Consider the following 17,367-nt stretch of genomic DNA (forward strand, 5'->3'; position numbering starts at 1 on the left):
AGGGAAAAAAAGGGTCCGATCCTTAAGAAGGAAGTTTCTTTTAAAATTATTCATAAATATTATCCTGCCAACCACTATATGAAAAAAACAAAATCAAATTGTACCTTTTGTAATTACCACTCAGAAACAGTGTTGCATTGTATTCATGTAAGGAATCTGTGGCAAGACGTCAGTATATTTATAATTGAACACATTTAAGAAGATTGTACACTGTTATGAAGAGATATACTGCTTGGATTCTTTACTTATCATAGAAATAAGTTGAAACAATTTTATGTAATTCATTTCATTACTCTTTTGGCCAAATTTCATATTCACAAATGTATATTTACAAACAAAACAACACATTTTATTACCTTGCAAAAAGAAATTGAACTATATTTTAAGATTGTTAAAACCTCTGCCAACAAAAAAGCTGTTAAAATTATAAATGTGTGTATGTCCTTTAAGGTCCTTGTGTAATGTGATATTGTATCCCCTAGCCCCGCCCCTAGCCCCGCCCCTAGCCCAAATGTCCTTTTTATATTCTTTATATATACTTGTGTTCCCATGTACTTTTTGTATTGATTTGCTGTTAAGAAAAAATAAGGGAAAAAAATATTGGAACTCCGACTGCGAGCCAGGCCCAACATCAGTGCCCGACCTCACTAATGCTCTTATGGCTGAATGGAAGCAAGTCCCCGCAGCAATGTTCCAACATCTAGTGGAAAGCCTTCCCAGAAGATTGGAGGCTGTTACAGCAGCAAAGGGGGGACCAACTCCATATTAATGCCCATGATTTTGGAATGAGATGTTTGACGAGCAGGGGCCGGATTCACAAAACACTACTTACGAAAAAAACGTAAGAAGTTTTTTAAGGAAAAAATTGCATTAAAGAAGACATTTCTTCTTAAGAGTTTGTGAATTTGGGCCCAGGTGTCCACATACTTTTAGTCATGTAGTGTATCTCACATAGTGAGTAGTGCGGAAAGTTCTGGACAGTCCCCACCACTCGATGATAAAGTTATTAAGTGGCATACAGCCGTCTCGTGCTCTGGATGAGTTTACAGCTTGACGAGAGTAGCCTAGTGCCTGTTGACCAGTTGTATAGTTAGGAAGGGCTTTTCTGGGATGGCGTATCTGTCTGGCCCCTGACCAGTCCTGACTGCTGAGTGTGTGTGTGGTTGGCGTCAGCGGTGGGATGAGGAGGGAGGCCAGTGCCGACTCACTGTTGTTCTCTCTCGTGTCACCATGCAGGAGGTCACGGCCACCAGCCGCCATTATGTTGACCGGCTGTTCCACCCCGATCCACAGAAAGTGCTGCAGGGAGTCATGTAAGTACATTATAATTTACATGACCTTGTGTTGTATTAGCCTATGTCTTACTATAGGAACACTTTATATTTGTCCTGTCACTGTCCCTCTTTGGTTTTTTTTGTCCCAAATGGCACCCTTTTCTCTACTTAGTGCACTACTTTTGACCAGAGCCTTATGGGAAATAGGGTGCCATTTGGGACACAAGCCTCTGTGTCTGTCCTTGTGTGAGTCTGAATGCCTAGTGTGAGCTCAGTGAGAGCTGCTTAGACCACTTTGTTTACATGTGGCTGTACGACCTGTGTGTGATCAGTCAGTCTGCTTCATCTTTATTTTTTTCTCTGAGGCCCAGCTCTGGTTACGGTTTTAGGCAGCTGGCCGCATCACTACCTGACTGGTGCAGCTGTTCTTTTCCACTGGCCTCTGCCAGCTCATGGCTATTTCACTCCATTAACTACTAGTATCTTTATATCGCATGCATTACATTCTATAGGGTCTCATCAGTTGGCGAACCACAGTTAGAATTCTGTACTCTGGATAACTTTTCATATGTTATTGGCTTAAATAAATGGTGTGTGATATTTAAGCAATAAGGCCCGAGGGGGTGTGGTATATGGCCAATATACCATGCCTAAGGGCTGTTCTTATGCACGACGCAACACGGAGTGTCTGGATACAGCCCTTAGCCGTGGTATATTGGCCATATACAACAAACCCCGAGGTGCCTTATTGCTGATATAAACTGGTTACCAACATAATTAGGGCAGTAAAAATGTAATGTTTTGTCATACCCGTAGTACCCGGTCTGATATACCACGGCATTCATACAATCAGCATTCAGGGCTCAAACCACCCAGTTTATAATCAGTATTCTATCCTCTCAAAGCAATACGTTAACAAGCTGGAGCAGCACTGATGTTTCTCAGCTGAGCCTGTAGACGTTAGTTAGCCATAGTGTTTAGACGTGTTTAGCGCTGGTGATAGGAATTATACTGTGGATGAACTCTGACAAGTGTCGTTATTGTGGCTGTTGGTAACATGCTGAGGGAGCTCCACACATCTGACTCTGTGTGTGTGTTCACAGTGACATGAAGAATGCTGTCATCGGAAACAACAAACAGAAAGCCAACCTGATTGTCCTGGGAGCTGTGCCCAGGTATCTCTCGCTTTCCCCCTTACCTTCGGTCTCCTCTCTCACCTCCCCTCTTTTCCTGCTTCCCCTGTCTTCTTTTTTTTCTCTCTCACAGAGTCTGTCCTTCCTTCCCCCAGGTTACTGTACCTGCTCCAGCAGGGCTTATCCAGCTCTGAGCAGAGGACAGAGGTGTTGAGCTCAGAACTGAGGACAGAGGGTGCGGTGGTGCTGAGGACAGAGGTGCTGGGCTCAGAACTGAGGACAGAGGGTGCAGTGGTACTGGGCTCAGAACTGAGGACAGAGGGTGTGGTGGTACTGGGCTCAGAACTGAGGACAGAGTGTGTGGTGTTGCTGGGCTCAGAACTGAGGACAGAGGGTGCGGTGGTGCTGAGGACAGAGTGTGTGGTGGTACTGGGCAGTCTGGCCATGGGCACAGAGAACAACATCAAGTCCCTGGTGGACTGTCACATCATCCCTGCTCTGCTGCAAGGTACACACAAACACACGCACGCACGCACACGCGCACGCACACGCACACGCACACACACGCGCACACACACACTGCAAACAATAGGGAAACAACGAACAGATAATGGCCCCTGAGGAAATGGCTGCCGTTTTACGGTCCCTTAACCGGTTGTGCTATTGAGTGTGTTTTTTCACTCAATTTATTTTGTACATAATGTTTCTGCCACCGTCTGTTATGACTGAAAAGAGCTTCTACATATCAGAAGAGATGAATCACCCCGTACTGGAAGAAGATTCTTTCTTTAATGAGTCGGACGTCATTCGCAGGAGAAAGAAACAGGGATATCTGGGACGTAGGTCGGGGTGCTTTGTAAGGATCCGATGGCGAGTGGGTAATCTGCCTTTACTATCGGTCCTATTAGCCAACGTACAATTACTGGATAACAAAATAGATGAACTACGATCACGTATATCCTACCAACGGGACATTAAAAACAGTAATATCTTGTGTTTCACCGAGTCGTGGCTGAATGACGCCATGAATAACATACAGCTGGCGGGTTTTACACTGTATCGGCAAGATAGAACAGCAGCCTCCGGTAAGACAAGGGGAGGCGGTCTGTGTATATTTGTAAACAACAGCGGGTGCACAAAATCTAATAGTAAGGAAGTCTCTAGGTTTTGCTTGCCTGAGGTAGAGTATCTCATGATAAGCTGTACCACACAGTCTTTACCAAAATAGTTTTCATTTATATTCTTCGTAGCTGTCTATTGACCACCACAAACCGATGCTGACACTAAGACCGCACTCAACGAGCTGTATGCGGCCATAGGCAAACAGAAAAATGCTCATCCTGAGTCGCCGGTCCTAGTGGCCGGGGACTTTAATGCAGGGAAACTGAAATCTATTTTACCTAATTTCTACCAGCATTTTAAATATGCAACCAGAGGGAAAATAACTCTGGACCACCTTTATTTACTCCACACACTGAGATGTAAACAAATCTCTCCCTCACCCCCATTTGGCAAATAATTCTATCCTCCTGATTCCTGCTTACAAGCAAAAACTCAAGCAGGAAGCACCAGTAACTCAGTCAATAAAGAAGTGGTCAGATGACGCAGATGCTAAGCTACAGGATTGTTTTGCTAGCACAGACCGGAATATGTTCTGGGATTCTTCCGGCATTAAGCAGTACACCACATCAGTCACTGGCTTTGTCAATAAGTGCATTGATGACGTCGTCCCCACAGTGACTGTACGTACACACCCCAAATAGAAGCCATGGATTACAGGCAACATCTGCACTGGGCTAAAGGGTAGAGCTGCCACTTTCAAGGAGCGGGACTCTAACCCGGAAGCTTATAAGAGATCCCGCTATGCCCTCAGACGAAGCATCAAATAGACAAAGCATCAAAACAGTACTAAGATTGAATCGTACTACACCGGCTCCGACATTCATCGGATGGGGCAGGGCTTGCAAAAACTATTACAGATTACAAAGGTGTTAGCAATTGATGTTATTCTTCAATAACACAAACTCCAAAGCAAATCAGGGGAAGGAAAATAGGTTTATTTGAAAAGGACAAATCAAGATGTTGTGCTGGGAGGTAGATGTTCAGTCTCCCATTTATAACCCCCCACCCTAGTCTGGGGTTAACCATTGAGCAGACCTTCAGTACCACATGGCCAAATAACAAGTATCCTGTTCCCGACTCAATGTACGGAATGTAGCTCTGAGTTCAGGAGTGACCTTTCACAGATTTGAAACAGCTGTTGAACTGAAACCCAACTCCTATTTACGTTGACAATTCCCTATTGACCATTAGTACTATATTTAGTTTAGTACTCTTGTCCTCTCATCCTCTGCGTTGTGTATTTATCTTCAAAATATTATTGTAAAGGGAAGCACAGTCGCGAGCTGCCCAGTGACATTAGCCTACCAGATGAGTTAAATTACTTCTATGCTGGGATCGAGGCAAACAACACTGAAGCATGCATGAGAGCGTCAGTGGTTACGGAAGACTGTGTGATCACGCTCTCCACAGCTGATGTGAGTAAAACCTTTAAACAGGTCAACATTCACAAGGCCGCAGGGCCAGACGGATTAACAGGACGTGTACTCCAAGTATGCACTGACCAACTGGCAAGTGTCTTCACTGACATTTTCAACCTGTCCCTGACTGAGTCTGTAATACCAACATGTTTCAAGCAGACCACCATAGTCCCTGTGCCCAAGAACACTAAGGTAACCCGCCCAAACAGATCCGCAGATGATGCAATCTCTATTGCACTCCACACTTCCTTTTCCCACCTGGACAAAAGGAACACCTACGAGAGAATGCTACTCCTTCACTACAGCTCAGCGTTCAACACCATAGTGCCCTTAAAGCTCATCACTAAGCTAACAACCCTGGGACTAAACACCTCCCTGTGCAACTGGATCTTGGATTTCCTGATGGGTCGCCCCCCAGATGGTGAGGGTAGGTAGCAACACATCCTCCACACTGAACCTCAACACTGGAGCTCCGCAGGGGTGCGTGCTCAGTCCCCTCCTGTACTCCCTCTTCACTCATGACTGCATGACCAGGCACAACTCCAACACCATTTAGTTTGCTGATGACACAACAGTGGTATGCCTAATCACTGACAACAATGAGACAGCCCTATAGGGAGGAGGTCAGAGACAATGCCAGGAAAACAGCCTCTCCCTCAACGTGATCAAGACAAAGGAGATGATTGTGGACTACAGGAAAAGGAGAACCGAGCACACCCCCATTCTCCTCGACAGGGCTGTAATGGAGCAGGTTGAAAGCTTAGAGTTTCTTGGTGTCCACATCACCAACAAACTATCATGGTCCAAACACACCAAGACAGTCGTGAAGAGGGCACGACAAAACCTTTTCCCCCTCAGGGGACTGAAAAGATTTGGCATGGGTTTGCAGATCCTCACTGCCTGGTACGGCAACTGCTCAGCCTCCGACTTCAAAGGCACTATATAGGGTAGTGCGTACGGCCCAATACATCACTGGGGCCAAGCTTCCTGCCATCCAGGACTTCTATACCAGGCGGTATCAGAGGAAGGCCCTAAAAATTGTCAGACTCCAGCCACCCTGGTCGTAGACTGTTCTCTCTGCTACTGCATGGTACCGGAGCTGCAAGTTTAGTTCCAAAAGGCTAATTAACAGCTTCTACCCACAAGCCATAGAGTTCTGAACAGCTAATCAAATGGCTACCCAGACTATTTGCACTGTCCCCGTTCCCTCTTTTACGCTGCTGCTACTCTGTTTATTGTCTATGCATAGTCACTTTAACTCTACCTACATGTACATATTACCTCAACTAACCAGTGCCCCGCACATTGACTCTGTACCGGTACCCCCTGTATATAGTCTCCACATTGACTCTGTACCGGTACCCCCTGTATATAGCCTCCACATTGACTCTGTACCGGTACCCCCTGTATATAGTCTCCACATTCACTCTGTACTGTTACCCCCTGTATATAGTCTCCACATTGACTCTGTACCGGTACCCCCTGTATATAGTCTCCACATTGACTCTGTACCGGTACCCCCTGTATATAGCCTCCACATTGACTCTGTACCGGTACCCCCTGTATATAGTCTCCACATTGACTCTGTACCGGTACCCCCTGTATATAGTCTCCACATTGACTCTGTACCGGTACCCCCTGTATATAGTCTCCACATTGACTCTGTACCGGTACCCCCTGTATATAGCCTCCACATTGACTCTGTACCGGTACCCCCTGTATATAGTCTCCACATTGACTCTGTACCGGTACCCCCTGTATATAGCCTCCACATTGACTCTGTACCGGTACCCCCTGTATATAGTCTCCACATTGACTCTGTACCGGTACCCCCTGTATATAGCCTCCACATTGACTCTGTACCGGTACCCCCTGTATATAGCCTCCACATTGACTCTGTACTGGTACCCCCTGTATATAGTCTCCACATTGACTCTGTACCGGTACCCCCTGTATATAGTCTCCACATTGACTCTGTACCGGTACCCCCTGTATATAGTCTCCACATTGACTCTGTACCGGTACCCCCTGTATATAGCCTCCACATTGACTCTGTACTGGTACCCCCTGTATATAGTCTCCACATTGACTCTGTACCGGTACCCCCTGTATATAGTCTCCACATTGACTCTGTACTGGTACCCCCTGTATATAGCCTCCACATTGACTCTGTACCGGTGCCCCCTGTATATAGCCTCCACATTGACTCTGTACCGGTACCCCCTGTATATAGTCTCCACATTGACTCTGTACCGGTACCCCCTGTATATAGTCTCCACATTGACTCTGTACCGGTACCCCCTGTATATAGCCTCCACATTGACTCTGTACCGGTACCCCCTGTATATAGCCTCCACATTGACTCTGTACCGGTACCCCCTGTATATAGTCTCCACATTGACTCTGTACCGGTACCCCCTGTATATAGTCTCCACATTGACTCTGTACCGGTACCCCCTGTATATAGTCTCCACATTGACTCTGTACCGGTACCCCCTGTATATAGCCTCCACATTGACTCTGTACCGGTACCCCCTGTATATAGTCTCCACATTGACTCTGTACCGGTACCCCCTGTATATAGCCTCCACATTGACTCTGTACCGGTACCCCCTGTATATAGTCTCCACATTGACTCTGTACCGGTACCCCCTGTATATAGCCTCCACATTGACTCTGTACCGGTACCCCCTGTATATAGCCTCCACATTGACTCTGTACTGGTACCCCCTGTATATAGTCTCCACATTGACTCTGTACCGGTACCCCCTGTATATAGTCTCCACATTGACTCTGTACCGGTACCCCCTGTATATAGTCTCCACATTGACTCTGTACCGGTACCCCCTGTATATAGCCTCCACATTGACTCTGTACTGGTACCCCCTGTATATAGTCTCCACATTGACTCTGTACCGGTACCCCCTGTATATAGTCTCCACATTGACTCTGTACCGGTACCCCCTGTATATAGTCTCCACATTGACTCTGTACCGGTACCCCCTGTATATAGCCTCCACATTGACTCTGTACTGGTACCCCCTGTATATAGTCTCCACATTGACTCTGTACCGGTACCCCCTGTATATAGTCTCCACATTGACTCTGTACCGGTACCCCCTGTATATAGCCTCCACATTGACTCTGTACCGGTACCCCCTGTATATAGCCTCCACATTGACTCTGTACCGGTACCCCCTGTATATAGTCTCCACATTGACTCTGTACCGGTACCCCCTGTATATAGCCTCCACATTGACTCTGTACCGGTACCCCCTGTATATAGCCTCCACATTGACTCTGTACCGGTACCCCCTGTATATAGCCTCCACATTGACTCTGTACCGGTACCCCCTGTATATAGTCTCCACATTGACTCTGTACCGGTACCCCCTGTATATAGCCTCCACATTGACTCTGTACCGGTACCCCCTGTATATAGTCTCCACATTGACTCTGTACCGGTACCCCCTGTATATAGCCTCCACATTGACTCTGTACCGGTACCCCCTGTATATAGTCTCCACATTGACTCTGTACCGGTACCCCCTGTATATAGCCTCCACATTGACTCTGTACCGGTACCCCCTGTATATAGCCTCCACATTGACTCTGTACCGGTACCCCCTGTATATAGCCTCCACATTGACTCTGTACCGGTACCCCCTGTATATAGTCTCCACATTGACTCTGTACCGGTACCCCCTGTATATAGTCTCCACATTGACTCTGTACCGGTACCCCCTGTATATAGTCTCCACATTGACTCTGTACCGGTACCCCCTGTATATAGCCTCCACATTGACTCTGTACCGGTACCCCCTGTATATAGTCTCCACATTGACTCTGTACCGGTACCCCCTGTATATAGCCTCCACATTGACTCTGTACCGGTACCCCCTGTATATAGTCTCCACATTGACTCTGTACCGGTACCCCCTGTATATAACATCGCTACTGTTATTTTACTGCTGCTCTTCAATTACTTTATTTTTTATTTTTTACTTAACACTTATTTTTCTTAACTGCATTGTTGGTTAGGTAAGTAAAGCATTTCACTGTAAGGTCTACACCTGTTGTATTCGGCGCATGTGACTAATACAATGTGATTTGATCATTTACTTATGCTCTCTGTGTATATGCAGGTCTGGTATGTCCAGACCTGGTCTTCATCGAGGCTTGTCTTCGCTGCCTCAGGACAGTCTTCATCAGTCCAGTCACCCCAGTGCAGCTGCTCTACACTGTAAGTCTTAGTCACTTGTTCTCTGACACACATCCATAGGGGTGTAGCGTAATATTACAACATGCTCTCTCTAGCACTCATCTGAGCCGTGTGTTCTGAATCTGAGCCGTGTGTTCTGAATCTGAGCCGTGTGTTCTGAATCTGAGCCGTGTGTTCTGAATCTGAGCCGTGTGTTCTGAATCTGAGCCGTGTGTTCTGAGCCGTGTGTTCTGAATCTGAGCCGTGTGTTCTGAGCCGTGTGTTCTGAGCCGTGTGTTCTGAATCTGAGCCGTGTGTTCTGAATCTGAGCCGTGTGTTCTGAGCCGTGTGTTCTGAATCTGAGCCGTGTGTTCTGAGCCGTGTGTTCTGAATCTGAGCCGTGTGTTCTGAATCTGAGCCGTGTGTTCTGAGCCGTGTGTTCTGAATCTGAGCCGTGTGTTCTGAGCCGTGTGTTCTGAATCTGAGCCGTGTGTTCTGAATCTGAGCCGTGTGTTCTGAGCCGTGTGTTCTGAATCTGAGCCGTGTGTTCTGAGCCGTGTGTTCTGAATCTGAGCCGTGTGTTCTGAGCCGGGTGGACAGTCACAGTGTCTGTCTCCTTCAGGACCCCACTGTGATTCCCCACTTGATGTCCCTGCTGAGTCGGTCTCCGCGGACGCAGGACTACATCACCCAGATCTTCTCTCACTGCTGCAAGGTCAGTACAGCAGTACACATTTAAAACGGTCATCTAGTAGAAGACATGTTAATTAGTCTGTCTGAGGAATGACTCAGTTATGTGTGTGTTCTGTAGAGTCCAGAGCATCAGACGGTTCTGTTTAACCACGGGGCGATCCAGAACATTGCTCCCATGCTCATCTCTCTCTCCTATAAGGTACTGTTTGAAACTATTACTCAACCATTGTCTCAGTTCAACCATCTCTCATCTCTCACATCTCTCGTTGCAACACTGTATATATACGTAATATGACATTTGTAATGTCTTTATTGTTTTGAAACTTCTGTTTGTGCAATGTTTACTGTTCATTTTTATTGTTTATTTCACTTTTGTATATTATCTACCTCACTTGCTTTGGCAATGTTAACACATGTTTCTCATGCCAATAAAGCCACTTGAATTGAATTGAATTGTATTAACATCTCACCCTCTCTCTCACCCTCTCTCCCCTTTCCCCCCTGTTATCTCACTACCTCTCTTTCTTTGGTTCTCTCATGCCGTACAGGTACGAATGCAGGCATTAAAATGCTTCTCAGTCCTGGCCTATGAGAACACTCAGGTCTCCATGACATTAGTGAATGGTAAGACTAGTTTTCCTTTTTATTTCTCTCTCCCTGCCTCCCTCTCTCTTCCTTTTCTCTCCCTGCCTCTCCCTCTCTCTTCCTTTTCTCTCCCTCTCTCTTCCTTTTCTCTCCCTCTCTCCCTGCCTCCCTCTCTCTCCCTTTTCTCTCCCTCTCTTTCTCTCTCGCTATTTCATTCTTGCCTACTCTGAGACCTAACTGGGACAGATTCTAGTTATGTTGTTTACTCTGTGTCAGAGGTGTTCTGTTATTGCCATTACATTGTTATCGTCATGGTAGCAGACATGTTGTCAGATGGTCATAATATAGTATTATGCTGCTACGATACAAATCTATGTTCTCCTCTCTGTTCTCAGTGCTGGTTGATGGGGATCTGCTCTCTCAGGTATTTGTCAGAATGTTGCAAAGGGATCTGCCCATTGAAATGCAGCTCACAGCAGCCAAGTGGTGAGTGTTTCACTGGACTATTAAACTAAGTGTGCTGCGATTGACCATGTCGACGTAAGTGCTAGTAGGTGTGAATCTGCGGACTGAAGTTACGTGTGTGAAAGTGTTTTTCTTTCTGAAGGTGACATTTCTCTCCCTCTCTCTCTTTCTGTCTCCCCCAGTCTAACATACATGTGTCGAGCGGGAGCCATCAGAACAGATGACAGGTGCATTGTTTTAAAGGTGATACTATTTTGATTGTACCATTGTGCACTCATCTAACGACTCAATCTAATACTGATGTGTGTGTGCGTGTGCGTGTGCGTGTGTGTGTGTGTGCGTGTGTGTGCGTACGTGCGGACATTTATTGGGATGGATCTTGTCCTGGAAGCAGAGCAGTTTCCACTAGATGGGCCAGAATGCAAAGTCAAAATTGTCTGTAACGTAAAGCATTTATGGAAACAAAATGTAGCTTTTTGGTAATAATTTAAGTTTAGGGTTTGGCACAAGATTAGCAGTGTGGTTAGGGTTAAAATCAGATTTGATGACTTTGTGGCAATGTCAGCTAGTGACCACCCTGCAGAGCTGCCTCCAGTGCATGAGTCATCCCAATAAATGCCAACCTGTATGTAGAACTCTGGTTCCACCCCTGTCTGTAGACCCTGCCGTGCCTGGTGAGGATGTGCAGTAAGGAGCGTCTGTTGGAAGAGCGTGTGGAGGGGGCAGAGACCCTGGCCTACCTGATGGAGCCTGATGTGGAGCTGCAGAGGATCGCCAGTGTAACCGACCACCTAGTGGCCATGCTGGCTGACTACTTCAAATACCCCAGCTCTGTCAGCGCCATCACTGACATCAAGAGGGTGAGACACTGGACTGTAGTCATTGAACCTAGCCAGGCAGTCTTACAAGGCAGAGAAAACAGTGACCATCAGGAAAACACTGAAACTGTGGTGAGAAAAGAACACCACAGTCCTTCATTTGGACAAAAATCTTACCATGCTTAAAAAGGTAAGGGCCTTCCACAAACTGTTGCCACAAAGTTGGAAGCACAGCATAGTCTAGAATGTCATTGTATGCTGTAGCATTAAGATTTCCCTTCACTGGAACTAAGGGGCCTAGTCTGAACCATGAAAAACAGCCCCATACCATTATGCCTCTTCCACCAGACTTTACATTTGGCACTATGCATTCGGAAGGTAGTGTCCACTAAACCCAGATTTGCTCATCAGACTGCCAGATGGTGAAGCGTGATTCATCACTCCAGAGAACTCGTTTCCGCTGCTCCAGATTCAATGGCGTCGAGCTTTACACCTAAAAATAATGGTTTATTTAAATGTTTATTTATCTGTAGTTGGATCACGACTTGAAGCACGCACATGAGCTGAGGCAAGCTGCCTTCAAGCTGTACGCCTCACTGGGCTCCAACGATGAAGACATCCGCAAGAAGGTGACTTCAACAGTACACACACCCACCCTAACCCAGCCACTTTTAGAAGTGTCCTTCTCGTAACCCCCCGCTCCTGTTTCTCCCTCCTCAGATCACAGAGACCGAGAACATGATGGACAGGATAGTGAGCGGCCTGTCAGAATCCAGCATCAAGGTGCGGCTAGCAGCCGTCAGGTACGGAAAACACATCTCTACTTCTCTGCTCTCCACTGAGTGTCCTGTCACATTCTGTTCCTCTCTATTTTATATATATATATATACACCTCCGTTCAAAAGTTTGGGGTCACTGAGAAATGTCCATGTTTCTGAAAGAAAAGCTAATTTAAAAATAATAATAATTAAATAATAAATAAAATAATAATGAAAATAACATCAAGTTGATCAGAAATACAGTGTAGACATTGTTAATGTTGTAAATGACTATTGTAGCTGGAAACGGCAGATTTAAAAAAAAAAAATGGAATATCTACAGAGGCCCATTATCAGCAACCATCACATCAAATCAAATCAAGGTTTATTTGTCACGTGCGCTGAATACAACAGGTGTAAACCTTAGTGAAATGCTGAATACAACAGGTGTAAACCTTAGTGAAATGCTGAATACAACAGGTATTCACCTTAGTGGTATTTCACCTTAGTGAAATGCTGACTTATAGACTCTAACCAATAGTGCAAAAAAAGGTATTAGGTGAACAATAGGTAAGTAAAGAAATAAAACAACAGTAAAAAGACAGGCTATATACAGTAGCCAGGCTTTAAAAGTAGCGAAGCTACATACAGACACTGGTTAGTCAGGTTGATTGAGGTAGTATGTACATGTAGAAATGGTTAAAGTGACTATGCATATATGATGAACATTGAGTAGCAGTAGTGTAAAAGAGGCGTTGGCGGGTGGTGGGACACAATGCAGATAGCCCGGTTAGCCAATGTGCGGGAGCACTGGTTGGTCGGGCCAATTGAGGTAGTATATACATGAATGTATAGTTAAAGTGACTATGCATGTATGATAAACAGAGAGTAGCAGCAGCTTAAAAAGAGGGGTTGGGGTGAGGGGGGGCACACCATGAAAATAGTCCGGGTAGCCATTTGATTACCTGTTCAGGAGTCTTATGGCTTGGGGGTAAAAACTGTTGAGAAGCCTTCTTGTCCAAGACATGGCACTCCGGTACCGCTTGCCATACGGTAGTAGAGAGAACAGTCTATGACTGGGGTGGCTGGGGTCTTTGACAATTGTAGGGCCTTCCTCTGACACCGCCTGGTGTAGAGGTCCTGGATGGCAGGCAGCTTAGCCCCAGTGATGTACTTGGCCGTACGCACTACCCTTTGTAGTGCCTTGCGGTCAGAGGCCGAGCAATTGCCGTACCAGGCAGTGATGCAAACAGTCAGGATGCTCATGATATTGCAGCTGTAGAATCTTTTGAGTATCTCAGGACCCATACAAAATCTTTTTAGATTCCTGAGGGGAAATAGGCTTTGTCGTGCCCTCTTCACGACTGTCTTGGTGTGTTCGGACCATTCTAGTTTGTTGGTGATGTGGACACCAAGGAACTTGAAGCTCCCAACCTGCTCCACTTGTGTCTTCTGCAAACTTAATGATGGTGTTGGAGTCATGCCTGGCCATGCAGTCGTGGGTGAACAGGGAGTACAGGAGGGGACTGAGCACGCACCCCTGGGGAGCTCCAGTGTTGAGGATCAGCGTGGCAGATGTGTTGCTACCTACCCTCACCACCTGGGGGCGGCCTGTCAGGAAGTCCAGGATCCAGTTGCAGAGGGAGGTGTTTAGTTCCAGGATACTTAGCTTAGTGATGAACTTTGAGGGCATTATGGTGTTGAACGCTGAGCTGTAGTCAATGAATAGCATTCTCACATAAGTGTTCCTTTTGTCCAGGTTGGAAAGGGCAGTGTGGAGTACAATAGAGATTGTATCATCTGTGGATCTGTTTGGGCGGTATGCAAATTGGAATGGGTCTAGGGTTTCTGAGATAATGGTGTTGATGTGAGCCATTACCAACCTTTCAAAGCACTTCGTGGCTACGGACGTGAGTGCTACGGGTCTGTAGTCATTTAGGCAGGTTACCTTTGTCTTCTTGGGCACAGGGACTATGGTGGTCTAGTTGAAGCATGTTGGTATTACAGACTTAATCAGGGACATGTTGAAAATGTCAGGGACGACACCTGCCAGTTGGTCAGCACATGCTCGGAGCACCCGTCCTGGTAATCTGTCTGGCCCCTCAGCCTTGTGTATGTTGACCTGTTTAAAGGTCTTACTCACGTCGGCTACGGAGAGCGTGATCACACAGTCGTTCGGAACACCTGATGCTCTCATGCATGCCTCAGTGTTGCTTGCCTCGAAGCGAGCATAGAAGTGATTGAGCTCATCTGGTAGGTTCGTGTCACTGGGCAGCTCGTGGCTGTGCTTAATAGTTTGCAAGCCCTGCCACATAAGACGAGCGTCGGAGCCGGTGTACTATGATTCAATCTTAGCCCTGTATTTGCCTGTTTGATGGTTCGTCGCAGGGCGACGTGTTTCAGGCCTTCTAGGCAGAGTTGCAAAGAAAAGGCCATATCTCAGACGGGCCAATAAAAAGTAAAGATTAAGATGGGCAAAATAACACAGACACTGGACAGAAGAACTCTGCCTCTTCACTATTGACATTGAGACCGGTGTTTTGCGGGATACTGTTTAATGAAGCTGCCAGTTGAGGACTTGTGAGGCATCTGTTTCTCAAAGTAGACACCCTAATATACTTGTCCTCTTGCTCAGTTGTGCACTGGGGCCTTCCACTCCTCTTTCTATTCTGGCTAGAGCCGGATTTTTTGTGTTTGTGTTGTGTGTGTGTGTGTGTGTGTGTGTGTGTGTGTGTGTGTGTGTGTGTGTGTGTACACACAGTACCAGTCAAAAGTTTGGACACCTAGTTATTCAAGGGTTTTTATTTATTTTGACTATTTTCTACATTGTAGAATAATATTGAAGACATCAAAACTATGAAATGACACATGGAGTCATGTAGTAACCAAAAAAGTGTCAAACAAATTAAAATATATTTGAGATTCTTCAAATAGCCACCCTTTGCCTTGATGACAGCTTTGCACACGCTTGGCATTCTCTCAACCTGCTTCACCTGGAATGCTTTTCCAACAGTCTTGAATGAGTTCCCACATATGCTGAGCACTTGTCGGCTGCATTTCCTTCACTCTGCGGCGCGATTCATCCTAAACCATCTCTATTGGGTTGAGGTCGGGTGATTGTGGAGGCCAGGTCATCTGATGCAGCACTCCATCACTCTCCTTCTTGGTCAAATAGCCCTTACACAGCCTGGAGGTGTGTTGGGTCATTGTCCTGTTGAAAAACAAATGCTAGTCCCACTAAGCCCAAACCAGATGGGATGGTGGATCACTGCAGAATGCTCTGGTAGCCATGCTGGTTAAGTGTGCCTTGAATTCTAAATCAATCATGAGGGTGTCACCAGCAAAGCACCATCACACCATAACACCACCACCTCCATGCTTCACGGTGGGAACCACACATCCGTTCACCTACTCTGCGTCTCACAAAGACGGCGGTTGGAACCAAAATTCTCCAATTAGGACTCCAGACCAAAGGACTAATTTCCACCGGTCTAATGTCTATTGCTCGGGTTTCTAGGCCAAAGCATGTTTCTTCTTCTTATTGGTGTCCTTTAGTAGAGGTTTCTTTGCAGCAATTCAACCATGAAGGCCTGATTCACGCAGTCTCCTCTGAACAGTTGATGTCTGTTACTTGAACTCTGTGAAGAATGTATTTGGGCTGCAATATCTGTGGCTGGTAACTCTAATGAACTTATCCTCTGCAGCAGAGGTAACTCTGGTTCTTCCTTTCCTGTGGTGGTCCTCATGAGAGCTAGTTTCATCATAGTACTTGATGGTTTTTGCAATTGCACTTGAAGAAACTTTCAGTTCTTAAAATGTTCCGTATTGACTGACCTTCATGTCTTAAAGTAATGATGGACTGTCGTTTCTCTTTGCTTATTTGAGCTGTTATATAGACTTGGTATTTTACCAGATAGGGCTATCCCCTGTATACCACCCCTACCCTGTCACAACACAACTGATTGTCTCAAACGCATTAAGAAGGAAATACATTTCACAAATGAACTTTTAAGAAGACACACCTGTTAATTGAAATGCATTCCAGGTGACTACCTCATGAAGCGGGTTGAAAGAAGTGTGCAACGCTGTCATCATGGCAAAGGGTGGCTACTTTGAAGAATCTCAAATATAAAATATATTTTGATTTGTTTAACACTTTTTGTTAATCTTCACTACATTTTTTTTTTTTTAACCTTCATTTAACTAGGCAAGTCAGTTAAGAACAAATTCTTATTTTCAATGACGGCCTAGGAACAGTGGGTTAACTGCCTGTTCAGGGGCAGAACGACAGTTTTGTACCTTGTCAGCTCGGGGATTTGAACTTGCAACCTTTACTAGTCCATCGCTCTAACCACTAGGCTACGCTGCCGCCCCATGATTCCATATCTATAGTTTTGATGTCTTCTATTATTCTACAAAGTAGAAATAGTAAAAATAAAGAAAAACCCTTGAATGAGTAGCTGTGTCCAAACTTTTGACGTGTGTGTCTACATGTCATTTTTTAATTATATAATATTCATTTTTTCAGGTAAACATCATTAACAAATAGTACATATATCTGAATTTCTAAATGTAACAAACATATAATAACCAACAAACACCAACAATGACAGTAAACAAAAACGTACACAAGCAATAAGATTTATGCCTTCTTTCAGTTCTCTGCGCTTAATGTTCCATTACCTCCTAGACAGTGTTTCATTCATTACCCCTACCATTGTTTCATTCATTACCCCTACCAGTGTTTCATTAATTACCCCGACCAGTGTTTCATTCATTACCCCTACCTGCGTTGCATTCATTACCCCTACCTGTGTTTCATTCATTACCCCTACCTGTGTTTCATTCATTACCCCTGCCCGTGTTTCATTCATTACCCCTACCAGTGTTTCATCCATTA

The 17,367-nt window shown here is 45.6% G+C and overlaps 1 protein-coding gene across 3 annotated transcripts in view; it reads left to right on the plus strand.

The window, feature by feature from the left end:
• Positions 1-17,367, plus strand: part of LOC139380886 (armadillo repeat-containing protein 8-like) — a 28,243-nt gene that overhangs the window by 3,407 nt on the left and 7,469 nt on the right. The window contains exons 1-13 of one of the 3 annotated variants that reach the window (XM_071124027.1): positions 562-841; positions 1,237-1,313; positions 2,378-2,449; positions 2,563-2,915; positions 9,093-9,190; positions 9,771-9,863; positions 9,960-10,040; positions 10,390-10,465; positions 10,822-10,912; positions 11,074-11,134; positions 11,551-11,751; positions 12,243-12,338; positions 12,430-12,512. In XM_071124027.1, the coding sequence (XP_070980128.1) occupies positions 791-841; positions 1,237-1,313; positions 2,378-2,449; positions 2,563-2,915; positions 9,093-9,190; positions 9,771-9,863; positions 9,960-10,040; positions 10,390-10,465; positions 10,822-10,912; positions 11,074-11,134; positions 11,551-11,751; positions 12,243-12,338; positions 12,430-12,512 (1,433 nt within the window). In that variant the 5' untranslated portion in view covers positions 562-790. Of the gene's footprint in view, positions 1-561; positions 842-1,236; positions 1,314-2,377; positions 2,450-2,562; positions 2,916-9,092; positions 9,191-9,770; positions 9,864-9,959; positions 10,041-10,389; positions 10,466-10,821; positions 10,913-11,073; positions 11,135-11,550; positions 11,752-12,242; positions 12,339-12,429; positions 12,513-17,367 lie in introns of those variants that run through there. The other 2 variants (XR_011628476.1, XM_071124028.1) reach the window with 2 other exon arrangements.

Source organism: Oncorhynchus clarkii, chromosome 22, assembly GCF_045791955.1.
Source record: "Oncorhynchus clarkii lewisi isolate Uvic-CL-2024 chromosome 22, UVic_Ocla_1.0, whole genome shotgun sequence".
In the NCBI taxonomy this organism is placed as follows: Eukaryota; Metazoa; Chordata; class Actinopteri; order Salmoniformes; family Salmonidae; genus Oncorhynchus; species Oncorhynchus clarkii.